Genomic DNA, 27,362 nt, shown 5'->3' with positions numbered 1-27,362 from the left:
GATTTTGGACCATGTAACATGTTTATGGCAAAAATGTTCTTTTCTAGCCAAAAATAATATGCTTGCCTAAATCAGACACATAATCTCCGATAAAATAACATGGTTGCGGCAAACATGTTACATGGTCACCATTCAAAAATAACATTTTGCTCTTGAAACATGGCTGAGGTGATCATATCCCTTCTCTGTGTGCAGTGCGACGCAGGGTATAAAAAAGTATACGAGTCAATTTCACAGCAGTTTAAAAATTTTTAAACTCATATGTTTTCACAAATTTTCCATGAAATGGCTCATATCAAATCACTTGACAAAAACAAAAACTCCTATCCAGATTTCAAAAGCCTACAAGTAAAGTGAATGTATTTGATTGATTGAGGTATGAGTCATGATGGAAAAAAAAAACATCTAAAGTAAATTTCCGATTTTTGTAGTATGTTAACCCATATTTGAGACCACATTCACTCGATATTCAAGTTGTATGTGTATGATTCCTAGATTTCAAGAGATCTGATCTAAATAACTTTAAATGACTACAATAAAATAGATAGGTCAGTATACAGAATAAGAAAAAAAAAACAGGAAACAAATGAGATATTGTCTTCTTGGAAATACTATACATAGGAGTACATGATGATGAAGTAAAATACAAAGCTAAAGGTCGAAATGAGGCAATGGACACTAAATAAAAATTCAATCAATAAGTCATACTTGATATAAGTGAATACTTGGTATTTATTTCAAGTTTCTCGAATTGAAAATGTGATATCATGAATATTAAATAGACTAAAGAAATATTCAATTATTCATAGATAGTTTTATCGTATAAAATTTGTTTTTCTTATGCATTTAAATAAATAAATGCCCTCAGGGCGAAATAAAATATTGTTTATTAAATCCAAAAGAATAAATATATTTTTTAAATCCTGGCAATTTTTATTTAAGATTTATTAAATTGATCGAAAAAATTGAATAAGTAATATATTTTTATACCCTTCACCACTACTGTGGTACAGGGTATAATAAGTTTGTGCATTTGTATGTAACGCCAAGAAATAATTGTCATAGACCCATCGTTTAGTATACCGATCGTCTTAGAATTAAATTCTGAGTCGATTTAGCGATGTCCGTCTGTCTGTCGGTCTGTCTGTCTGTCTGTCTGTCTGTCCGTCTGTCTGTCTGTTGACGTATTTTTGTGTGCAAAGTACAGCTCGCAGTTTTAGTTCGATTGTCCTAAAATTTGGTATAGGGTCCTGTTTCGACTCAAAGACGATCCCTATTGATTTTGGAAAAAATCGGTTCAGATTTAGATATAGCTGCCATATATATTTTTCACCGATCTGGTCATAATTGGCGTGTATATCAACCGATCTTCCTCAAATTCCGTACATCAGAATATTTTATGAGTCTCGAAAAACCTGCAAAATATCAGCAAAATTGGTTCAGATTTAGATATAGCTCCCATATATAGCTTTCGCCCGATTTACACTCATATGACCACAGAGGCCAATTTTTAACTCCGATTTAGTTGAAATTTTGCACAGGGAGTAGAATTAGCATTGTAGCTATGCGTGCCAAATTTGTTTGAAATCGGTTCAGATTTAGATATAGCTCCCATATATAGCTTTCGCCCGATTTACACTCATATGACCACAGAGGCCAATTTTTTGCTCCGATTTATTTGAAATTTTGCACAGGGAGTAGAATTAGCATTGTAACTATGCGTGCCGAATTTGGTTGAAATCGGTTCAGATTTGGATATATCTCCCATATATAGCTTTCGCCCGATTTACACTCATATGGCCACAGAGGCCAATTTTTAACTCCGATTTAGTTGAAATTTTGCACAGGGAGTAGAATAAACATTGTTGCTATGCGTGCCAAATTTGGTTGAAATCGGTTCAGATTTAGATATAGCTCCCATATATAGCTTTCGCCCGATTTACACTCATATGACCACAGAGGCTAATTTTTAACTCCGATTTAGTTGAAATTTTGCACAGGGAGTAGAATTAGCATTGTTGCTATGCGTGCAAAATTTGGTTGAAATCGGTTTAGATTTAGATATAGCTCCCATATATATGTTTTTCTGATTTCGACAAAAATGGTCAAAATACCAACATTTTCCTTGTAAAATCGCCACTGCTTAGTCGAAAAGTTGTAAAAATGACTCTAATTTTCCTAAACTTCTAATACACATATATCGAGCGATAAATCATAAATAAACTTTTTCGAAGATTCCTTAAAATTGCTTCAGATTTAAACGTTTCCCATATTTTTTTACTAACATTGTGTTCCACCCTAGTGCATTAGCCGACTTAAATATTGAGTCTATAGATTTTGTTGAAGTCTATCAAATTCTTCCAGATCGAGTGATATTTAAATGTATGTATTTGGGACAAACCTTTATATATAGCCCCCCACACATTTGACGGATGTGATATGGTCTCGAAAATTTAGATCTACAAAGTGGTGCAGGGTATAATATAGTCGGCACCGCCCGATTTTAGACTTTCCTTACTTGTTTTTTACTAACATTGTGTTCCACCCTAGTGCATTAGCCGACTTAAATTTTGAGTCTATAGATTTTGTAGAAGTCTATCAAATTCTTCCAGATCGAGTGATATTTAAATGTATGTATTTGGGACAAACCTTTATATATAGCCCCAAACACATTTGACGGATGTGATATGGTATCGAAAATTTAGATCTACAAAGTGGTGCAGGGTATAATATAGTCGGCCCCGCCCGACTTTAGACTTTCCTTACTGGTTTTCTATTTATAATATAAACTCAAAGTATTAAAATTGTATTTACTTTTCCAAATAAAAGCAAATTTAAATAAATGGTAGTCCATTATTAATATATAATTGTTGTTACAAAATCTAAATTAAAAGCCGAATTAAAGTAGCACTATATTGCACACATATATTATGATATTAGGGAGCCAGTTTGATGTCATGCCCAAAGGGAGTATCTGGTTCAACAAAAACAAAGTTAAACAAGTTTCAATGGTGGCTAAATCACCAAAAAACAAACTTCACCAAACAAGCGTTAAAAATTTATTTCTATAGAATATTTTGTCAAAGTTTTATTTCAATAGAAATTTTTACTACTTTGAGAAAATTTTATCAAAACTTTTTTCTATATAAAAATGTTGTCAAAATTTTATTTCAATAAAAATTTTTGTCAAAATTTTATTGCAATAGAAAATTTTGTCAAAATTTTATTTCAATAGAAAATCTTGTCAAAATTTTATATGACTAAATACCCAAAATATAAACTTCACCAAACAAGTGCTAAAATTTTATTATATTATTCAATAGAAACTTTTACTTCTTTGAGAAAATTTTATTAAAACTTTTTCTATAGAAAATTTAGTCAAAATTTTATTTCTATAGAAAATTTAGTCAAAATTTTATTTCTATAGAAAATTTTGTCAACATTTAATTTAAATAGAAAATTTTGTCAAAATTTTATTTCAACAGAAATTTTGTAAAAATTTTATTTCAATAGAAAATTTTGTCAATCTTTAATTTCTATAGAAAATTTTGTGAAAATTTTATTTCTAAATAACATTTTGTCAAAATTTTATTTCCATTAAAAATTTTGTCGAAATTTTATTTCCATTGAAAATTTTGTAAAAATTTTATATATACAATTTTGCCAAAATTTTATATCTATAGATAATTTTACCAAAATTTTATTTTCATTGAAAATTTTTTGTCAAAATTTTTTTCTATAGAAAATTGTAACGAAATGTTATTTTTATAGAAAATCTTGTCAACATTTCATTCCTATAGAAATTGTTGTCAAAATTTTATTTCTAAAAAAATTTTATTCTATATATAGAAAATTTTATTTTATGTCAAAATTTTATTTCTACTGAAAATCTTGTCAAAACTTTGTTTCTGTAGACAATTTTGTCAAAGTTTTATTTCTATTGAAAATTTTGCTAAAATTTTATTTCTATAGAAAATTTTGTCAAAATTTTATTTCTATAGAAAGTTTTGTCAAAATTATGTTTTATAAAAATTAGTCAAAATTTTATTTCTTTCGAAAATTGTACCAAAATTTTATTTTTATTTGTCAAAATTTTGTTTTTCTAGAAAATGTGTAGTAAATTTATTTCTTTAGAAAATTCAAATTAAAAAAAAATAATAATAATTAAAATTTAAAAATTTTTGTTAAAATTTTATTCCTATAGAAAATTGTATCAAAAATTTATTTCTATAGAAAAATTTTATCAACATTTTATTTCTATTGAAAATTTTTGTCAAAATTTTATTTCTATAGAAAATTTTGTCAAAAATTTATTTCAATAGAAAATTTTGTAAAATTTTATTTCAGTAACAAATTTTGTGTTAATTTTACTTCTCTAGAAAATTTGGTTAAAATTGTATTTCTATAGAAAATTTGGTCTGATTTGATTTGATTTTTATAGAAAATTTTGTGAAAACTTTATTTCAATAGAAAATTTTGCCAAAATTTTATTACCGTAGAAAATTTTGCCAAAATTTGTATTTCTATAGAAAATTTTGTCAAAATTTTATTTCTATAGAAAATTTTGTGAAAAATTTTTTTCAATAGAAAATTTTGACAAAATTATAGTACTGTAGAAAATATGGCCAAAATTTGAGAAAATATGTGAAAAATTTATTTCAATAGAAAATTTTGCCAAAATTTTATTACTGTAGAAAATTTTGCCAAAATTTGTATTTCTATAGAAAATTTTGATAAAATTTTATTTCGATAGAAAATTTTGTGAAAAATTTATTTCAATAGAAAATTTTGACAAAAATTTATTACAGTAGAAAATTTTGCCAAAATTATATTACTGTAGAAAATATGGCCAAAATTTTATTTATACAGAAAATTTTGCCAAAACTTTATTTATGTAGAACATTTTGTCAAAGTTTTATTTCTACAGAACATTTTGTCAAAATTTTATTCCTATAGAAGATTTTGACAAAATTTTATTCATATAAAAAATGTTGTCAAAATTTTATTCCTAGTGAAAATGTAATTTCTATAGAAAAATTTGTCAAAACTTTATTTCTATACAACATTTTGTCAAAATTTTATTTCCATTGAAAATTTTGTCGAAATTTTATTTCCATTGAAAATTTTGTCAAAATTTTATTTCCATTGAAAATTTTGTCAAAATTTTATTTCCATTGAAAATTTTGTCAAAATTTTATATCTATAGAAAATTTAGCCAAAATTTTATATCTATAGAAAATTTTGCCAAAATTTTATTTCCATTGAACATTTTTGTCAAAATTTTTTTGTTTGTTGTTGATATTGTTGACCTTTTTATTTTAATTTTTATGATTTTTTATCTCATAATCTCGGCTATATGTCTATAAATTAAACTTGAAATTTTTGGTTTCTTGCTTTCTTATTTTCCGATATTTCGGTTGACTTCGTCAGAACCGTTTTTTTCCTATAGAAAATTTTAAAGAAATGTTATTTTTATAGAAAATGTTGTCAACATTTTATTCCTATAGAAATTGTTATCAAAAATTTGTCAAAATTTTATTTCTACTAAAAATCTTGTCAAAACTTTGTTTCTGTAGACAATTTTGTCAAAGTTTTATTTCTATTGAAAATTTTGCTAAAATTTTATTTCTATAGAAAATTTTGTCAAAATTTTATTTCTATAGAAAGCTTTGTCAAAAATATGTTTTATAAAAATTTGTCAAAATTTTATTTCTTTAGAAAATTGCGCCAACATTTTATTTTTATTTGTCAAAATTTTGTTTTTCTAGAAAATTTGTAATAATTTTATTTCTTTAGAAAATTAAAATTTAAAAGAAAAATTTTTGAAAATTTTAAAATTTTTGTTAAAATTTTATTCCTATAGAAAATGTTGTCAAAATTTTATTTCTATAGAAAAATTTTTTCAAAATTTTATTTCTATAGAAAAATTTTGTGTTAATTTTATTACTCTAGAAAATTTGGTCAAAATTGTATTTCTATGGAAAATTTGGTCAAAATATTATTTCTATTGAAAATTTTGTGAAAAATTTATTTCAATGAAAATTTTGCCAAAATTTTATTACCGTAGAAAATGTTGCCAAAATTTTATTTATGCAGAACATTTTGCCAAAATTTTATTTGTGTAAAAAATTTTGTCAAAATTTTATTGCTACAGAACATTTTGTCAAAATTTTATTTCTATAGAAAATTTTACCAAAATTTTATTTATTTTTGTCAACATTTCTCTAGAATATTTTGTTAAAATTTTATTCCTACAGAAAATGTTATCAAAATTTTATTTCTATAGAAAAATTTTGTCAAAATTGTATTTCTATAGAAAATTTTTTCAAAATTTTATTTCTATAGAAAATTTTGTCAAAAATTTATTTCAATAAAAAATTTTGTCAAAAATTTATTTCAATAAAAAATGTTGTCAAAATTTTATTTATACAGAAAATTTTACCAAAATTTTATTTATGCAGAAAATTTTCTCAAAATTTTATTCATACAGAACATTTTGTCAAAATTTTATTCCTAAAGAAGATTTTCTCAAAATTTTATTCTTTCTATAGAAAATTTTATCAAAATTTTATTTCTATAGAAAATTTTGTCAATATTCAACTTGTCACTTTAAAAGTTAAAAATAGCTTCACATTAAAATTGATTTAGCATTTTGCCAAAATTGCCCAATTCACTATTTAATAAACTTTATTTTTTCATGAATATCTAATTCTAAATATTTGTTCAATAATATTTGTTGTTCCAAACAACAAATATTGTTGAAAAAACAAACGTTTTTTTTTTGTTGTTTTAGTCAAATTTGTTTAGTCAAACAAATAAATTTAAGTTTTATACACATTGAAATAAATAAAATAAATTTGCTATTAAACATTTGCCGTGCAGTCTTTATGGTCAAGTAAATATTTGCAGATGGACCATTTTGAGAGTGGACCACACACACATTAAGTGTAGCAAATTATTTGGTTTGGTTTTTGTGTGTGACCCAAAAATACATCTGCATGATTTTTAATAGAGCGATTTACCACCACCAGCAAACATTTAAATATTCCAAAGGCATAGCAACAAACAAACCTAATTCTTTTCTATTTACCCACTTTGTATTCGGGGAAATGTTTACCCATAGATGTTAGATGGAATCAAAAGCCAGTCGAATAAAATGCCAAATAAACAAAAATCATAATAGACAAAATGCGGAGTAGAAGATGGCTGGCATTTGGCCCGGCCCTACCCCAACATTGTTCTCGATGAGTTACTTGGGTGTTTTCTGTTATTTGCTTAAACTCCTTCAGCGTGTGTATTGTTAAAATATTGACAGTTGCTTGATAATAAAATACAGGGCTGGAATAGAGGGTTAGGAGAACAATTTGATTTACTCTTGTGAAGGTAATGTAAACACGGTTAAAATTAGTGTCAAAAATAATCTACCAAAATTGAAGAAAATTTTGCCAAAAACCTGCAAAAATTAAAAAAATTATTTTGAAGTATTTGATCAAAGTTTTGCCAAAATTGTATTTCTTAACAAATTTTCGTCAAAATTGTATTTCTCTACAAAATTTTATCAATATGATATTTCACATAGAAAATAAGAATGATAAGATCGAATAAAATCAAATTATCTAAAATTTTGTTTCTATAGAAAATTGGGTCAAAATTTTATTTCCATAGGAAATTTGGCCAACACTTACACCTATAGACAATTTTGTCAAGATTTTGTATCTATAGAAAATTTGGCCAACATTTTATTTCTCTAGAAAAAAATTGATAAAATTTTATTTCTCAAAAAAATTTTGTCAAAATTTTATTTCTCTAAAAATTTTTGTCAAAATTTTATTACTCTAGAAAATTTTGTAAAATTTTTATTTCTATAAAAAATTTTATTTCTATAAAAAATTTGTTCAACATTTTATTTCTCTAAAGTGGTTAAAGTGGCAGCCCGATTAAATTTCAGGCTCACTTAGACTATTCAGTCCATTGTGATTTTATTTCTCTAGAAAAAAGTTTGATAAAAATTTATGTTGTTCAAAATTTTGTCAAAATTTTATTTCTCTAGACAATTTTGTCAAAATTTTAGTTCTATAAAAAATTTTATTATTTTAAAAAATTTTATACATTTTTTATGTCTTTAGAAAATTTTGCCAAAAATTTTACAAAAATTTTATTTCTACAGAAACTTTTGCCAAAATTTTTTTTCTCTTCAAAATCTATAGAAAATTTTGTCAAAATTTTAATTCTCTAAAAAATTTTGTCAAAATGTTATTTCTACAGAAGGTTTTGTTTACATTTTTAGTTCTCTAGAAAAATTTGATAACATTTTATTTCTATAGCAAATTTCTAGAAAATGTTGATGAACTTTTATTTCTCTAGAAAATTTTGTCAAAATTTCATTACTTTAGAAAATTTTAGAAATTTTTTATTTCTATAGAAAATTTTACAAAAATTTTATTTCTGCACAAACTTTTGCCAAAATTTTTTTTCTCTAGAAAATCTATTAAAAAAAGTTTTCTAAATTTTATTTCTATAGAAAGTTTTGTCAAAATTTTATTTCCATAGAAAATTTTGTCAAAATTTTATTTCCATAGAAAATTTTGTCAAAATTTTATTTCTATAGAAAATTTTGTCAAAATTTTATTTCTATAGAAAGTTTTGTCAAAATTTTATTTCCATAGAAAATTTTGTCAAAATTTTATTTCTATAGAAAATTTTGTCAAAATTTTATTTCTATAGAAGATTTTGTCAAAATTTTTAATTCTCTAGAAAAATTTGATAAAATATTATTTATATAAAATTTAGTAAAAATGTTATTTGTATGGAAAATTTTGTAAAAAAAAAATCTGTTGGGAATTGTGTCAAAATTTTATTTCTATAGAAAATTGAAATACCACTTATTTGGTGAGGAATGTTTTGCGTAATCTACCAAAACATCAAGAATTCTACAAATCTATCATACGTTAAAAAATCTAGCATTTTTGCAAGTATTCCTTCCATGCTTATCATATTTGTTAGTGGCTTTGCTGTTATTCATTTGATTTAGTCCAACCCTGTTAAATTCTCTCTGTATACGCATATCACACAGTTTATATAAAAATCAACATTTTATTAGTAAATAAAATTCCATAGTTGGTAGTTATATTTTCTGGTTTTCTATAAATTTGCCCTTGGTCATAGAGTTATAGTTAAAATGAACTAACCATCGAACAATGGTTTCAGATTTTTTGCTCTTTGTAAATTCCTATGGATTTCTTTGCCAAACAAGCCCTTCTTCCTCAATTCCTTTCCCTTCCTCAATTTAAAGACCATTGTGGGAGTGTATGTGTTAAATCACCATGATTTATTGTTTTTTCTTATGTTTGTTTGTTTCAAATAGTATACATGAATTCAATTTACCAATCATTTATTCATTTTAATTCAACATGAAAATTGTTTGAAATTACTTTGAATTCAAGTCTTGATATTGAATCTCTATTTTTGTATCTCATACTGGCATCCCTACTACCAATATCGTAAATGTCATTCTTGATTCTCTACTTACAATATTTTCGTTTTTGTTGTTGCAACACTTTGGGGCAACGATCAACATATACATAATGTAAACACAAGCTGACATACATACACATGTACATATATTATAACTGTCTCTTCTTTTTGTATTATTAGAAGTTTGAAGTTTGGCAAATAATAAATCATTATTGAAAGGTGTAGAAGTGAAACGATCGTGTTCTTACTACAGTGGGCCAATAGTGATGTTTATAGAGACATTCTAAGTAATTAGAAGTGTGTTCGAATAACTCTTGCATATAGATATTTATAATAACTGGAAAAAAGTGTGTGAAATATTGAGCCAGGAAATTGTGGTGCACAGAGACAGTAAATAATTCGAAACAGTGTAAAATTGTGGGACAATTATTAACTTAGTGGAGACGAAATAGAAATATTTAAACCAAATTATTTGGACTAATTTAATCAAAAAGTGAGATACTTCTATATAATCCATATCTGAAAATCAGTATAAACATTATCATTGAGACATATTCAGTGTGGTAATTCATAGTGTTCCCTGATAATATTAAATTTTTACCGGAAGTGAAGCTGACTCTATTTCTGTGGTATTCAGAGGAGAAAAGAGTACTCCGTTTGTGTATTACCTCGTAAGTTGGAAGTTGGCCCAAACACAAGGTAACGTTTTATTTTATATTTCAATACAATTTGCATACCCAAACCGAACCATTGGGTTAGGAATTTGTCCCATTACATATTGGACAAATTCCAGGGCTGTCAAAACAGGCAGTCCTTAAACATTGGCGACCGTGACAGGACAAATATTCAGTGGCATTGTAACATTTTTTAATATTCTGAATTTAATAAAATTCAGTAGCGAGTGTCTCAGTACCACGAAAACCCATTTGTATAATTCGTGCGGTTACATAATCACTGACAACGTTATTGGAATACATTTGTTTTTGCCCCTGGAAATTTTACGCCATTTTTAAATTGCATTCGGTAATATTTTGTGCCGCGAATAAAATCATTTATGTTATTGGCCCACATCGAATTTCCACCATTTCTTAATTTTGATTTTTCACATATTGGATTGTTGTTGGAATTTCAAAGGGCAATCACATCGCATACATTGCAATCCTCACATAGGAAATAAATTGCCTCGGTGAATTTTTTTACAACAACATTCAAATTATAAATCATATTATATTGATTCTGTCTCGAAATTTAAATTTATTGGGAAGTATATTTTCGGAGTTTTTGTATACATAATTTTGAACTAAAAAAAAAATATACAATGCCAAACGGTGAAGAAATAACACAGCCAAGCCCATCGCTTGAAGAATTAAAACAGCGTCGTGCCTCATCGAAAGGTAGTATGACCCGAATCAAAAATGTTGTCGAAGGAAAAAATATATTGTCTCATACTGAGTTAGAATGTCGATTAGGCATTATTGAGTCATACTACAAACAGGCTTCGTATTATCAGAACCAAATTGAAAGGCTGTCTCCTCTAGACGATGGTAGGGCTGATATAGATGAACTTTACATCACTATTAAGACCAAAATTTTAGATCTGATTGGTAGTGGTAGACGGCATAGTGTTACTGAACAATCTTTTTCTGTCCCTCAACACTCATCAAGTCGTCTTCCTAACTTGAAACTTCCCAAGTTTGATGGAAAGTATTTAGAATACAAAAATTTTATAAATACTTTCAACAATTTAGTCCATAAGGACCCAAATATTCCAGTGACGGAAAAATTCAACCATTTACTTTCGTGTCTCAGTGGTGAGGCCTTATCAACAATTAAAGCGTTTCAAGTCACAGATGAAAACTATCAGAGTGCCCTCGACAGACTCAAAGAGAGGTACGATAATGACACACTGATATTTTTGGAAAACGTAACATCAATGTTTGAAATTTCTAAATCAAGTAAACCTGTCCCAAAGCAATTAAGAAATATTGTAGACACTATATCAGCCCTTTATAGTTCTCTGAAATCACTTGGCTCATATGAACAAATTTGTGACGCATTCATAATTCATTTGGCAATGAGCAAAGTTGACCCTGATACAAAACAGAAATGGGATGAGTTTATTGATTACTCGAAATTACCTTCGTGGACTGATTGCTGCTCTATGTTGGACAGACGTTGTCAACAACTCGATGCACAGTGCCGAAGAACATCTAAACAACAAAACCCATCTACCTCATCGAATTATTCACATAATAATCAACCATCGAAGCAACACTCATTGCTGGCGAAAAATATGACTCAAGAAATAATTTGCAATCATTGCTCAAAATCTGGTCATTTTATAACAACTTGTCAACGATTCATTGTTTTGACTCCAAATCAACGAATGGAGCAAGCAAAACAACAAAAACTTTGTCTCAACTGTCTTGCAAAGGGACACATGTATATGCAGTGTCCATCTCGATATTCATGCAGATTTTGTAAACAAAAACATCACTCGCTTTTACATAAGCAAGAGGAGCAAGAAGAAACTCCGACTACGTCATCTGCCTCAACTCACGGTACATTTCGACAAAATTCTGACTCACAAATAAGTAATGTTATTTTAGCGACTGCTTTGGTTTTAATTCGAGATTCTGAGGGGAATTTTAGAATGGGGAGAGCACTTCTTGATTCTTGCTCTCAAGTAAATTTCATAACGGAATCTTTCTCAAATTCACTCAATTTACGGAAATCGAAAAATCCTATAGATATTTTGGGAATTGGTGCTTCTGGTGTAAAAGTTTCATACAAAACACAAAGTACTGTCCGATCTCGATTAAATAATTTCGAATTGTCCCTCGATTTCTTAATTTCCCCAAAGATAACTGGGTATCATCCTGATGAGAATTTATCGATAACGGATTTCAATCTACCCAACAACATTGAATTAGCTGACCCTGAATTCCATCGTAGGCGTGGTATCGATATGTTACTTGGTGCCGAGTCATTTTTCTCACTTCTTTCTGTGGGACAAATTCGTCTTGGGGAAAATCTACCGACTTTACAGAAGACACTGTTAGGGTGGATTGTTTCCGGAAAATATACAAGTAATCATTTGAATCGACCTTCAAAAACAAGTTATGTTGTCTCAGAAGATATATTTTCAAAAATCAATAATAATGTTGAAATGTTATGGAAATTAGAATCTGTTGAAGGCAAACGCCAACCATTTTCATTGGAACAACAGGAATGCGAAAATCATTTCATTAAAAATGTATCGGTCCAAAATGATAGAAGAATCATTGTGAGATTGCCTCTTAAGGAAGACCCAATGGTTCTTGGTGATTCAAGAGACATAGCTCTTCGTCGTTTTCTTTCTATTGAACGAAAATTAAATAAAAATTCTGAATTGAAGGAACAGTACTCAAAGTTTATGAAAGAATATGAAGAGCTAGGACATATGTCTCCAATAGAAGAAAAATCGATTTCTTCTCCAAACTATTACATTCCCCATCATTGTGTTTTACGACCTCAAAGTGTCTCGACCAAACTTCGTGTGGTTTTTGACGCATCATGCAAATCCTCATCTCAATTGTCTCTTAACGATATCATGATGGTTGGTTCCACAATTCAAAATCAGTTACTAATAACTTTGCTGCGCTTCAGATGTCATAGGTATGGCCTTACAGCCGATATTGAAAAAATGTATCGGCAGGTATTGGTCCATCCTGATGATAGACATTTGCAACTGATTTTATGGCGTGATCATTCTACCAGTCCGATTAAAACATATACCCTGAATACTGTCACATATGGAACTGCATCTGCCCCATATTTAGCAATACGAAGTCTTCATTATGCCGCAGAACAATTTCCCAATTCTCACGAATGTGGCAAGGCTGTTGTCACAAAAGATTTCTATGTTGATGATATGATTACTGGTGCTGATGATTTGCATACATTGCAACTCATCAAAAAGGAGGTAACAGAAATATTGACTCATTCAAATTTCTCTCTCTCAAAATGGCATAGTAACTGTCCCAATTTAAACTTGATTGATACTGGTATAAAAGAGGTTCGAATTGACGATGATTATACTAGCACATTAGGAATATCGTGGTACACCTCAGATGATACTTTCCGCTTTGAATTTCGCCCATCAAAATCGTATTCGCATAATACGAAAAGAACAATTCTGTCTCTTACATCTACGCTTTTTGACCCAATGGGGTTAATCAGCCCTCTAATCATTAAATCAAAAATTTTGCTACAGAAACTTTGGATTTTAAAATGTGATTGGGATGAATCTGTGCCTCAAGAAATTGATAGTGCTTGGACTAATATTTTGGCTGATTACCATAATCTACCCCAATTAAAAATTTCTCGATTCATTCGTTTAACCAATTTGATTGATCTTCAAGTACATGGATTTGGAGATGCCTCTACTAAAGCGTATGGTTGTTGTCTCTATTTCCGATGCATCGATTCATTCGGCAATGTTGTTACAAATCTGGTAGCTTCAAAATCTAGAGTTGTCCCACTAAAAACAAGATCTTTGCCCCGGTTAGAATTGTGCGCATCACATTTACTTGCAATTTTTTGGAATCAACTAAAAGATCATTTCAATTTTTCAATTTCAACAATAAATTTTTGGTCTGACTCGCAAATTACATTACATTGGATCAGAACTCATTCATCAACTTTATCAACTTTCGTCGGTAATAGAGTTTCTGAAATCCAAAATTTATCAAATGATATATATTGGCGATATATACCTACAGACCAAAATCCTGCAGACTTAGTGTCACGAGGTTGCTCAGTTATCGAACTGGAGAATTCTAATTGGTTTTATGGCCCATCGTTTCTACGATCTTCCGAATCTGAATGGCCACCGTTTGATGGTCCGAATGTCAGCGAAGAAGAAATGACGATAGAAAAAAGGAAAACAATTTTACTCGCGCAAGAAGAAGATGTGCCATATATAGTTCAAGCGGTTCACAAATTTAGCAACTATTTGAAATGCCTCAGAATTTTCTCATATATTTTCCGATTTCAGTCGAAAAAACTTAGAAACTGCCTCACTATATCTCCTGATGAACTGAATCATTCACTTCACCGTATTATTTGGGCGATTCAACGTCACTATTTTTCGAATGAAATTAAGCAAATAAACAATACTGGGACTTTACACAACCATTTATCGTCTTTGGCTCTCTTCATACAAGAAGTTGATGGAGTCGAATTAGTTCGTGTTGGAGGTCGACTTCTAAATTCCGACTTACCTGAAGATATGAAGTTTCCATTCCTCCTGCCTAAATCTGACCCATTTGTTAAAGTTATGATAAACCATTTTCACCAATCAAATTACCACGCTGGCCCTAGAGCTCTGGTGTCGTTAATACAACAACAATTCTGGATCATCAATTGTCGCTCGTTAGCAAGACAAGTGGTTTATAGCTGTATACATTGCACTAAATATAAGCCAAAGCTTTTGACTCAGGTGATGGGAAATTTGCCAAAGGATCGTGTATCTGGCTCTCGCCCATTCCAGGTTGTTGGTGTTGACTTTGCTGGTCCGATTGCAACGTATCTCAGAATTAGAGGAAAAGCGCCCTACAAATCGTATATAGCTGTTTTTGTCTGTTTTGCGACAAAAGCAGTCCACCTCGAAGCAGTTTCCGACCTTACGAGTGATGCTTTCATAGCAGCTCTCAAGCGGTTTATTGGTCGAAGAGGTCTTCCATCCAAAATATACTGCGATAATGCCACAAACTTCATTGGTGCTGAGTCTAAATTAAAGGAATTCCACAAACAATTTCACTTAGAGGAAACAAAATCCAAAATCGAATCATTTTCTGCCTCAAAACATATTCAATTTGTATTTATCCCACCCAGAGCACCTCATTTTGGCGGTTTATGGGAGGCGGCGGTCAAATCGGCGAAAAGTCACTTATTTCGCACTCTTCCAAATGCACGTCTCACATTTGAGGAATTATCCACAGCTTTAGTGGAAATAGAGGCCATTATGAATTCTCGCCCAATTTCTCCAGCTTCAACTGACCCCAATGATCTTCAAGCCCTTACACCGGGACATTTTTTAATTGGTTGTCCTTTACTCAGTTTACCAGAAAGAACAAATTTTGACTCAGATATCTCCCATTTGCAATCATGGCAAAGAATTTCTGCAGTGAAATCACATTTCTGGCGCAGGTGGCATAAAGAATATTTGGCTCAACTTCAACATCGTCATAAATGGCAAACCCCGCAGCAAGAGCTAAATGTCAATGATATGGTAATCGTCCATGAAGATAATGTCCCACCGATTAAATGGATCACTGGCCGTGTAACAAACATTGTCCCAGGTGCTGATGGTTATGCTAGAGTTGCTGATGTGCGGACTCCAACTAATCTACTTAGACGTCCGGTGGCAAAGTTGGCGAAACTACCAATTGATTGAAACCAAGGGTTTCAATGGGGCCCGGCATGTTAAATCACCATGATTTATTGTTTTTTCTTATGTTTGTTTGTTTCAAATAGTATACATGAATTCAATTTACCAATCATTTATTCATTTTAATTCAACATGAAAATTGTTTGAAATTACTTTGAATTCAAGTCTTGATATTGAATCTCTATTTTTGTATCTCATACTGGCATCCCTACTACCAATATCGTAAATGTCATTCTTGATTCTCTACTTACAATATTTTCGTTTTTGTTGTTGCAACACTTTGGGGCAACGATCAACATATACATAATGTAAACACAAGCTGACATACATACACATGTACATATATTATAACTGTCTCTTCTTTTTGTATTATTAGAAGTTTGAAGTTTGGCAAATAATAAATCATTATTGAAAGGTGTAGAAGTGAAACGATCGTGTTCTTACTACAGTGGGCCAATAGTGATGTTTATAGAGACATTCTAAGTAATTAGAAGTGTGTTCGAATAACTCTTGCATATAGATATTTATAATAACTGGAAAAAAGTGTGTGAAATATTGAGCCAGGAAATTGTGGTGCACAGAGACAGTAAATAATTCGAAACAGTGTAAAATTGTGGGACAATTATTAACTTAGTGGAGACGAAATAGAAATATTTAAACCAAATTATTTGGACTAATTTAATCAAAAAGTGAGATACTTCTATATAATCCATATCTGAAAATCAGTATAAACATTATCATTGAGACATATTCAGTGTGGTAATTCATAGTGTTCCCTGATAATATTAAATTTTTACCGGAAGTGAAGCTGACTCTATTTCTGTGGTATTCAGAGGAGAAAAGAGTACTCCGTTTGTGTATTACCTCGTAAGTTGGAAGTTGGCCCAAACACAAGGTAACGTTTTATTTTATATTTCAATACAATTTGCATACCCAAACCGAACCATTGGGTTAGGAATTTGTCCCATTACATATTGGACAAATTCCAGGGCTGTCAAAACAGGCAGTCCTTAAACAGTATGTGTTGATGTTTTCCTCGGAAACAAAAATGAAACATTTTGGTGCTAAATTGTCTTTTTAAGGGAATTTTTATGCAAATATTAGGATTTTCCATTTTCTTGTTTTAACTCTTGGGGCTTTTGGCGTTGACAGATTTAGTGAGAGAAAGAGAATTTGGGAGAATTCTTGAATTCTTGAAAGTTGAGAAAATTGTCACATTGTAATGTGAAGGACATGGATTTTGCCAATTTAGGGAATGGGTTGTGATACACATATGCAAATGATGTTAATGCTTTAACTGTCAACAGGATATGGAATCAAGAGATCCACTCAGATTGCTGACCTTTCAAAAGTGGGATTATTTCCGCAAGAATATTAGGTTTTTAACAAGCAAATTCAGATTAAAGTTTTCGAAAGAGAATTCAGTAATTTGCGAGAAGTTGAAAAGAAAGTGCGTAGACAACATTTAAACAAAAGGCGATACGAGTAGCTGTACATTCATAGACCACACACACGAAGCCTTAGCTAATGAATGTAACTTATATATCCTCATTTTTAGACGAAATATATGGAAAAAATATTTTAGAGGAAATTCATGTGAGTTTCCTCAAGTATACAACTACGGAGCCCCTTGGAAGAACAAAATTCACCCGATCCCATTGAAATTTGGTACGTGGTGTTAGTATATGGTCTCCAACAACCATTCAAACATTGGTTCATACCGGTCTTAATTATATGTAAACCCCATTTAAACCGATCCCCAGATTTGACCTCCGGAGCTCTTGGAGGATCAAAAGTCATTGGATCCGGTTGAAATTTGGTACATTGCGCTAGTATATGGCCGCTAACTACCATGCCAAAATTGGTCATTTTCGGTATATAGTTATATATAGCCGATCCCCAAAAATAAACTACCAAATTTTTATGTCTATAGAAAATTTTGTCAAAATTTTGTTATTATAGAAAATGTCGTCAAAATTTTAGTACTATACAAAATTTTGTCAATATTTTATTTCTATAGAAAATTTTTTTTTGTCAAAATTTTATTGGTTTAGAAAATTTTGTCAACAATTTTTTTTCTATAGAAAATTTTGTCAAAATTTTATTTCTATAGAAAATTTTGTTGAACTGAATTATATACGTATTTAGTCGGCTTTTTATTGTTTAATATATCCTGTATGGACTAACTTACAATTGAGAAGACGGTGTTAAGAAGTTTTAAGATACCTCGCCATCGCACAGAGGGTTGAAATCCATCAAAACTGGCGATTAATTCAAAAGATGAACTTTAACTTTAATAACCGTATTTGGTACCGGGTGAAAGAAGATAAAATTCTACATCACTACTTGCCAAAATAAAAGTTCTTAGTCGTTTACTTTATTTGCAGTGTGTCTTCAAAGTTCAATAATTATTATTATTTTTGCGCGCATTGGTTAAAAGTGAAAATTTGCATATTTCCAGTGATAATTTTTTTAATTAAGACTTCTAAAAGTGAAAATTTTATAATGGAGCCGTCTACTTCAGGTATTTGAGCATATGATAAATATATGTTTGTTTAGATAAATGTTTTTTAAATATTGAAAAAAAATATTAGGAAATTGCTCCAAAAATGAGGTATTTTTGATGTTTGTATTGGATTTCAACTGAATTATCGGTGAAACTTTGTAAAACTGCTTATATTTTCTTAAAATATGAATTTTCAGCTTATAAATTCCAAAACATCTTTTTGCCTTTTTGTTGCATTTTTTGACTTATTAAAGAATTTGTAAAATAACTCCAGTCGCTAAAAATATATATGAAAAAATAAAACAAACAAAAAATCACTTTGACCTTATTAGCTTTTGTCTTTATATTCCGTTTAGTATTTGTTATTGTAGCTACTGAGTGTGCAGTTTATTAGAGATGGGTACGTGAGTAATTTTAAATCACGCGCACTCACGAAAAAAAAATTAATTAATTAATTCCAAATTATTTACAAAGCTTCGTAAGCTAACTGAAGAATATCAGGAAGCCAGAAATAAGGACTTCAAAAGCTATAGGGAGCACTTTTCCCGTAAATTCAGTCAGGAAAATACAATAGAAGACGTCTTTAATAGATTTCTTCTAAGTTCAGATCCATTTATTTCGAGCAAGAGAAAGAGTTGCAAAATGAAAATGCAGCAAATGCCTTAGACTGCATTGGAGTTACTTATTCTTACCCAAAATGAAAATGATAATGGTGACGAAGATAATGAAGATGAAGATTATGTTAACGAATTGTATGATGATTAAGAAGAAAATTATTATTATTAAGTAAATTAATTTTATAATGGTTGTGAAGTAAATGATGATTATGAATACTTTTAAAATTAATGAAATGAAGTAAATAAAAAAACGGTACAATTATATTTTTTTTACTTATTTTTTTCCTTTAATGGTTGTTTGTTTTATTTTTATACTATGTTTTTTATGAATATTGTTCAATAAGATATAATAATATTTTCTAAAATAATTTTTTTTAAATATGTGGAATTACGGAACTTGAAGAAAAAAAAATCGGATTTTAATTTAAAATTTTGGGTATATAAATACAGATTAAATATTTATTAATTTTTATTTTTAAGAACATTTTTTTTCTAAAAGCACATTAAGTATACTCTAATTTTCAATTGCATTTCCTAATTTATCGTTTTTCTTTGAAAAGTTACAGCGAAAATTGTGATATAAGACCACTTTTTCCAAAATACAAAAAAGGCTATAAAAGATTAAAACAACAATTTTTAAAATTTTTGTTGTTGTTTCTAGTTATGCCTTTTTATGTATTTATGAATATCCATCAATAAAAAATAACAATATTTTAAAATTACGGCTTTCCTGAATTAATCGCCACTTTGCCTACCGCTCAACCCACTGTGCATCGGCTGGTGTTACCGCAACCCAAGTAATTCGATTGTGCATGACAGTCTTTAGTACAAGTTTCTATGCAATCCATGGTGGAGGGTACATAAGATTCGGCCTGGGCGAACTTACGGCCGTATATAGTTGTTCCTTTTAATATTGTTAAAATGTCTCGCGAATTTGCAGTAGCAATTTTAAAAGGAAGTTGACTAGATTTCGCAGAGATAGGAGGCGAGATGTGGCCAATAATAATATAAACAATATTTGGCCAATTAATAATATTAACAACTTCTGCCAAAAGTATACAACTGTGATGGGTAGGATATGAACATTTTGCAAAATTTTATTTCTATAGAAAATTGTCTCAAAATTTTATTTCATAAAAAATTTTGTAAATTTTGTTATTTCTATAGAGAATTTTTGTCAATTTTTTATTTCTATAGAGCATTTTGTTAAATTTTTATTTCTATAGAAATTTTTATCAAAATTTTATTTCTATAGAAAATTTTGTCAAAATTTTATTTCTATAGAAAATTTTGTCACAATTTTATTTCTATAGAAAATTTTGTCAAAATTTTATTTATATAAAAAATTTTGTCAGTATTTTATTTTTATAGAAAGTTTTGTCAACATTTTTATACCCTACGCCACACTGTGGAACAGAGTATTATAAGGTAGTGCATATGTTTGCAACACCCATAAGGAGATGAGATAGACATATGGTGTCTTTGGCAATATTGCTTAGGGTCGGTCCCTGTGTCGAACTATCCATGTCCGTCTGTCTGTGAACACATATTTGAAATCAAACGCTAGGTCGAAATTTAAATCGAATCGACTTTTGGGTCGGAATAGAACCCTATTAATTTTGCAGAAAATCTTTTCAGATTTAGATATAGCTCCCATATATATCTTTCGGCCGATATGCTCTTATATGGCCTCAGAAACCATAGTTTTGCCCTATTTTGATTGAAATTTTACACAAAGAGTACAATTGATAGTGTCGTGATTGAAATCGGTTCAGATTTAGATATAGCTTGTATATACAGTGTTGTTCAGAACTTTTGCAACTAGCCCTACCATGAACTTAATCTAGGAATATCTCCCATAATAATAACTTTATTGTTTCGCTTCCACTTAAAAAATAATCGTTATTGAGTGGTATTTCTAAATTCTATCTGGGAAAATGAATGGGTTGTTATTAAAAATTGATATTTCACGAAAGGTAAAGAATCGTTTGATTCGACATCTTCAAAATATTTGCAACTACCTAGCACCCTGTAATTTGTTCTTCTTTAAGGGCATTTTTTTTTGTATTTTTACCTGAAATAGTTATAAGGAGCTATAAGAAGATGGATTAAATGTACAAAAATGGCATTGAGGGAATATCGTTAAGTTCATTGCTTAATTTGGCCATAAACTGATCGCCATAGGCCTTTATGCCATACTTTAGACACTGGGGTAGGAGAAAACGTAAGGCTACGCCAAAAGAATCAACCATAACGATCAGATGTAGAGCATTAGAAGCCGGAGTGCGATTACACAAAAATGTCCACTTATTTCCACGAAAAATAGGCTAAGGCGCCTTCAATTTTTACAAAAATACCTTAAATGGCCTCATGAGCAATGGATATGTGCTATATTTTCCTACGAATCAAAATTTAACTTGCATGGATCGGATGGTAGAAATTTAGTACGAAGACTGCAAAGAAATCATAGTGGGCCAATATTAGGGTGTTGGGGGTATTTTTCTGGACAAGTTAGTCGAGGGTATTATGCTGTCGGAAGTCTACAAAAACATCTTGTTCCGTGCGACATTGTCAGGGGCATTCCGGGAAATGCCGTCTGCATGGAAATGCATTCCGGGAAATGCCGCCTGCGATCATGACCTCCAGCACAAATGTAAAGTGATGAAACAATGGATTTCCGAAATTGTGGGTGCTTGACTGATCTGGTTTATATGGGGACTATATCAAAACGTGGACCGATATAGCCCATCTTTGAACTTGACCTGTCTGCAAACAAAAAACGAATCTGTGCCAAATTTCAACACGATAGCGCCATTATTGAAGGCTGTAGCGTGATTACAACAGACAGACAGACAGACGGACATATCGTCTTAGAATTTCTCCCTGATCAAGAACATATATACTTTTTATAGTCGGAAATCGATATGTGTTACACACGGAATGACAAACTTATTATACCCCCATCACCATTCTATGGTGGTGGGTATAAAAAGAGGAAGCACGCTCAAAATAAACCCAGCCAACTGCACTCAAATCGATAAGAAAAAGAGATATGTTTGTACGAATTTATTTCGGCATAAGCCGGCTATCAACTAAAACCCTTTTTCGGAAGGTTCAAGTGTGGTTTACTTTTGGGTTTAGTGAACTGCCTGAATTTTTTCTGATAATTGGTTGATAGTTTTGCTGCAAGTAGAGGATGCTGATGAGGAATGTGGTAATTCCGAAACGTGCGTCCGTCCAACCATCTTGCAGTCTATAGGGCTTTGTCCAAATAAATTTGACAAACATTCTTTTCCTTTGATGGTTAAGCTATACTTGTAGTTTAGTTAATGCCTGGTTTTAAGCTGAAATCAAAAAAACAACAAAATTTTATTTCTATAGATTTTTTTTAAATATTATTTCAATAGAAATTTTTTTCAAAATTTTATTTCTATAGAGAATGTTATCCAAATTTTAGTTCTATAGAAAATTTTGTCGAAATTTCAGTTCTATAGAAAAATTTTGTAAATTTTTTTTGTTTTTTATTTGATGGCAAAAAGTAGTGGCTATCCATGGACAATACTTCGTTTGATCAGTCTTAAAATTGTTTGTCGGAATTAATTCTCAAACATTCGCAAATATCCTGCATATTTAAAGTGTGCTCCGAAAATTTTTTTAAATACCTGTTATATCACTCACATTTAATCTTCTGTCTGCCAAAGGGATATCATGGATTTGTGTCATTTAGTGGTATATATCTATTATATACTTCAATTATTCTGAATTTAATTATATAATTGGCAAACGAAAAAATATTTAACCTTAAACAAAGCTGATTAAAAAGCCTCATTTAAGGCTTTTTCACAAATTAATTTATTCAGTTTATCACAAATTCATTTTATCACAAATCAGTGATATTCGTGTAGAGAAAATTATCTCTTATTTTGTTTTTCCTTTCCATTATAGAGGCCTGCTACAACAAAGAAAACAAAACGTTCATACATGCATATGAAAAGGATATTATAAAAAAATTTACAATTCTTTAAAATGTCATTAGAATTACTTAAACTTGTCTTATCAGCGTCATTACATGAGCAACAACAAAAAACAAGAAATTTCAAATTATCCTAAAATACAAAACCAAAATACATTTTAGTAACACCACCGTCATCATTATCATCACCAGTTTGAGACAAGAGGTTACAAGGACCTAAAACACACACACACATATATATGAATTCTTATGCCTTCGGTCAGACAGAAGATGAGGACAGAAGCCAAAAAAATAAAACCAAAGGAAGAAAAATCAAATCAGACAGCTATTGAAAATGCAAAGAATATTCGTGTGTATGTATGTATGTGTGTGTGTACGTGTGTTGTGTTGAGTTGTGTACAAAAACCAACCAAACCACACCACAAACAAGGACCTTTAATAGCTCTCATTTACTCTATGACATACATTTGTACACCAAAGCTCTGATGCTCACACATTGAAGTTGAAGTGAAACATTCCCGCATAGTCATTCAAATGTCAGAATAAAACATTAAAAATACAATAATGATGGCACATTATGGCACATCATTGCAGCCACTCAAGTATAAAAATTTCCTTCGTTTTGTCCTTAGTGTTTTCGTTTGTTTTTTTTTCTGCTTTTGCCGCAATAGAATAGAAGAATACGTGTGATACGCTACATATTCGTAGTCACAGTGTTGAGAAAACTTGCGTAGTTGAAATGACAAGAATAAAAAAAAACCAAATATTTTCAATAATAAAAATATTACAACGATTTATTTATTTGCTGTAGAAAAAGAGTTAAATAATTAGTACAATGTTCAGGATACTTATGTTGTTTATTCCTTGATGGTTAGACAAGAAGAGATCATTTAAAATTAATTTTCATAACAAGAAACCTTAAAGCTAATAATAATTATCGTCTAGAAAAAAATACATAACAAACTACATGGATATGTATGTACTTAAATTTCAGCGGAACATATGATTTTGAAAAGGAGTCATTGACCACATAGATACTGCAATTGCATTCTCAAACCTTTTACAAATATACGTACAATGCAATTCTAATGTTCATATGTATGTTTGTTTGTTCATATGCGTATGAATCCACCTATTAACATTCTGCGCTCCCGTATACGATGTTGTTGTTCTGCAAAGGAATAATGCGTGCGCAGGTAAGTGACTGCGAGTGTTGACATCAGGAGTGGGTGGCGACGCACAAGCTGCTGGCTATTCGCATTGTAGTGAAGGGGGCAGGGGATGCACTCACTGCAAATGAAACTGCATATGCAGATTAGTCAAGTGGACAGCTAAGCAAAGCAAACAAAACTTCATTATTAAGTTTTGTATGCTTAAGATGATGATGAAGTTTTTGTTATTTGATGATTTTGTGGGTGACTGTTGCTGCTTTATAAGAATGATGATTTTATGATTTTTCCTTGAATTTTTCGTTGGGAAAATGAATATTTTCGCCAACATTCTCCCCCCTGGAGAACGAATGTTTTCAGATGAAGATTTTCTACAAATACGGCCTATCGGTGGAAGAATTTTAGTCGAGGTTTCCCTCCGCTATGCTCCGACTCACAGCGCTGTCAGTAGGCTCCATACTTGTGAAAATTTATTGATTAATTATCCATACAAGAAAAGTTTATATGTATGAAAGTGAATGTATAAGTAAAGTGTATCTGCAAGTATAAAGTAAAGGATAATAAGCATAGATATTAATTTAGATTAGTGCAAAAGCTTTGATTTTTTATTTTGTTGACAAATGTTTTGAGTAGAGGTTTTAGTTTAAGCCTAGGGAAATTATTTTCAAAAAAGGTTATTTTCAAAATATTAAATATTTTTTAAAAACATTAGATTTTCAAATTCAATTTAGTTGTATGTTTAAGCAAAAGTTAGGGATATAAGAAAATCCTGGCATGCTGTGATGTTTAGGGACTATTTTGTATTGGTAAATATTTTGAATTCCAATTGAATCTGGAATAAAAATTGAAAGTGTTCGGAAAATAATGTTCATGCCCATGTCTGCTAGTATTCTGGGAATGTTGTGAATGTATAGGAATGATATTTGTATTATGAATATGAATTCTCCTTGGAGGTGAGTATACGCTAGATCCTGAGAAAACCCAACCGAAGCAAGTGTTCTGAAAGAATAGTCCCTTATGGATAAATGATTGACCAGCTAATTTAATTTCAGAACAAATATCTGACCCAAGGATTAGATCTATGGGATCAGAATTGTAAAACCATGGATCAGCTAAGTTATTCCTTGCGATTTCAGGTAATGAAATTTGTTGAGATGAAGGATCAGGGGCATATGATGAGATTGTGGGAAGAACAAGAGCTGTACATGAAAAACCAAAATTTTCATTTCGTGGAACTAAATTCAGTTCTACAGTGAATTTTGAGACATCTCCATGATGATTTCCAATTCCAACCACTCTGCAGTTAGATCTAGTTTTAGTTAAAGCTAACTTCTCCACCGTTTGCTCAGAGATGAGACTGCCTTGTGAGCCAGGATCAAGAAGAGCCCTCAGTTGGAATCGACCACGGCTTGTATTGACGTTAAGTCTAATTGTGTAGAGCAGGACACTAGAAAACGACTGAGCGCTATGGGAAGTTACCTGAGTGGGAGGATTTGGGATTGGACTGACAGGATCTTCAGGATGGATTACTGTATGATGAGGTTGTTGGCATGTTGCACAGCGAAAAATGGAAGTGCAGTTATCGTGATTATGACCAACAATAAAACAATTAAAGCAAATGTTTTTATCGTTCAGAAAATTAATTTTGGAAGTTCGTGGCAAAGCCAAAAATTTGTAGCATTTGGTAAGATTGTGGTTTTTCTCACAAAAAACACAAATTGGCAAATCAGGTTTAGTGATAAGGCCAGAATGGAATGTTGCCTTTTTTGTCTGAGACGAGTTCTGGTATTTGTCAGTCCGCGGGGGAAAATTTTTAGGAGAGTTAGTAGTTTCGCCAGCTATGGATTCCAGCGTACGGAATGTTCTTTCCAAGAATAAGAAAAGTTCAGATAGCTGCGGAATTTCGGTTGAAGATTTTAGAGACTGTTCCCAGTCTCGGCGTGATTGGATATCAAGCTTCTGTACCAAGAGATGGATAAGAAGTGGATCCCAAGTTTTGGTGTTAATATCAAGATTCTGTAAAGACGAAATACACTCTTGGGCGGAGTCAAGCAAAGTTTTAATTGATTGGAAATTGCCTTCTGATTTTGGAATATTGAATAATTTGGAAATTAAATTACCAACAAGCATTCGTTTGTTGTGGTATCTGGATTCCAAAATCTTCCAAGCGGAATCATAGTTAGCCTCAGTGGCTGAAATGTTTTTAATTAGATTTGCAGCTTCGCCTTCTAAAGTGCTTCGCAAATAATAAAATTTTTGAATTTTGTTCAACGAATCGTTCTGATGAACTAATGAAAAATATATGTCGCGGAATGGAATCCACTCAATATATTCTCCAGAGAATTTAGGAATCGATATTTTAGGAAGTTTAGATTCAGAAGTTATGGTCGTATCCGAGCGGCCATGTGGGGCAACGAAGGTACTAGTCATTGGAGAATGTGATACGGAGCGATCAGGGAAGGAATCGATAAGCATTCCTTTGAATGTAAAATATGTCTCGGAAAAGTCGAGATAGAAATCATCGTTAAGATAAGGAACTTCGCTAGAATTTATCGAATTATCGCGCACGTGTTCCACTATAGTTTCATGCTGCGCTTCAAAACGATTAAAAATATCATCGATCCTTTGGGCCAAGGCGCTTACATAACCATGAGTTTTCTCCGCGGAATGTTTTACCACAAAACGGCTTTGATATTTTACCAACAAATTTAATAATTGTCGTTGATCATTGATAAGTGCAGAAAGATCACACATCGTTATGCTTGCACACACAACACCAAAGGATGAAATTTAAAAAGCACAAATAAAGTCTTATTTGAAAATCAACTGTAGCCTTTTTCGCCAGTAAAAACGGTCAGTGATTCAAATAACGCAAAGTTTCGATTGAATAAATTTCAAAGGAATCACAAAACGAAACTTTATAATCACAAATGCGGAAAAAAAAAATTGTTAATCTAAATCACAAAAAAAATTCACCAATTAGAACTTTTATAATTTTCAAATGATTAATAAATGAATAATTATTTATTATGTGAGAAATTATGTTGATTAGCGATTGAAAAATTTCGTTTGTGTTCACTATTTTGAAGTTAGTTGTTTTTGAAAAACCGTTCACTAATTTCGCGAGAAAAAATAAAAAAATTCACAAAAATTTCTTTTTTAATTAAAATGAACAAACGAGGAAAAGTTC

At 30.5% G+C, this 27,362-nt stretch overlaps 2 protein-coding genes across 2 annotated transcripts; one reads left to right on the top strand and one right to left on the bottom strand.

Moving 5' to 3' along the window:
• Positions 1–10,792: 10,792 nt before the first annotated feature.
• On the top strand, positions 10,793–15,913 carry LOC142235521 (uncharacterized). Its single transcript, XM_075306773.1, has 2 exons — positions 10,793–12,730; positions 12,779–15,913. The coding sequence occupies exons 1-2, from the start codon at positions 10,793–10,795 to the stop codon at positions 15,911–15,913; spliced, it is 5,073 nt and encodes a 1,690-aa protein (XP_075162888.1).
• A 9,045-nt stretch (positions 15,914–24,958) lies between these two features.
• LOC142235514 (uncharacterized) lies at positions 24,959–26,926 on the bottom strand. The gene has a single exon (XM_075306767.1). It carries the CDS (start codon positions 26,924–26,926, stop codon positions 24,959–24,961), a length of 1,968 nt encoding a protein of 655 aa, XP_075162882.1.
• Between the last annotated feature and the right edge of the window lie 436 nt (positions 26,927–27,362).

This window comes from Haematobia irritans, chromosome 1 (assembly GCF_050003625.1).
Source record: "Haematobia irritans isolate KBUSLIRL chromosome 1, ASM5000362v1, whole genome shotgun sequence".
In the NCBI taxonomy this organism is placed as follows: Eukaryota; Metazoa; Arthropoda; class Insecta; order Diptera; family Muscidae; genus Haematobia; species Haematobia irritans.
Note: the sequence above shows the minus strand (reverse complement) of the source record. Positions and strands in the feature narration are given on the sequence as shown.

Coding starts and splice junctions, on each gene's coding strand:
- LOC142235521 (XM_075306773.1), top strand. CDS start 10,793: ATGCCAAACGGTGAAGAAATAACACAGCCAAGCCCATCGCTTGAAGAA. Junction 12,731..12,778: donor AAAATCATTTCATTAAAAAT/GTATCGGTCCAA, acceptor TTGCCTCTTAAG/GAAGACCCAATGGTTCTTGG.
- LOC142235514 (XM_075306767.1), bottom strand. CDS start 26,926: ATGTGTGATCTTTCTGCACTTATCAATGATCAACGACAATTATTAAAT.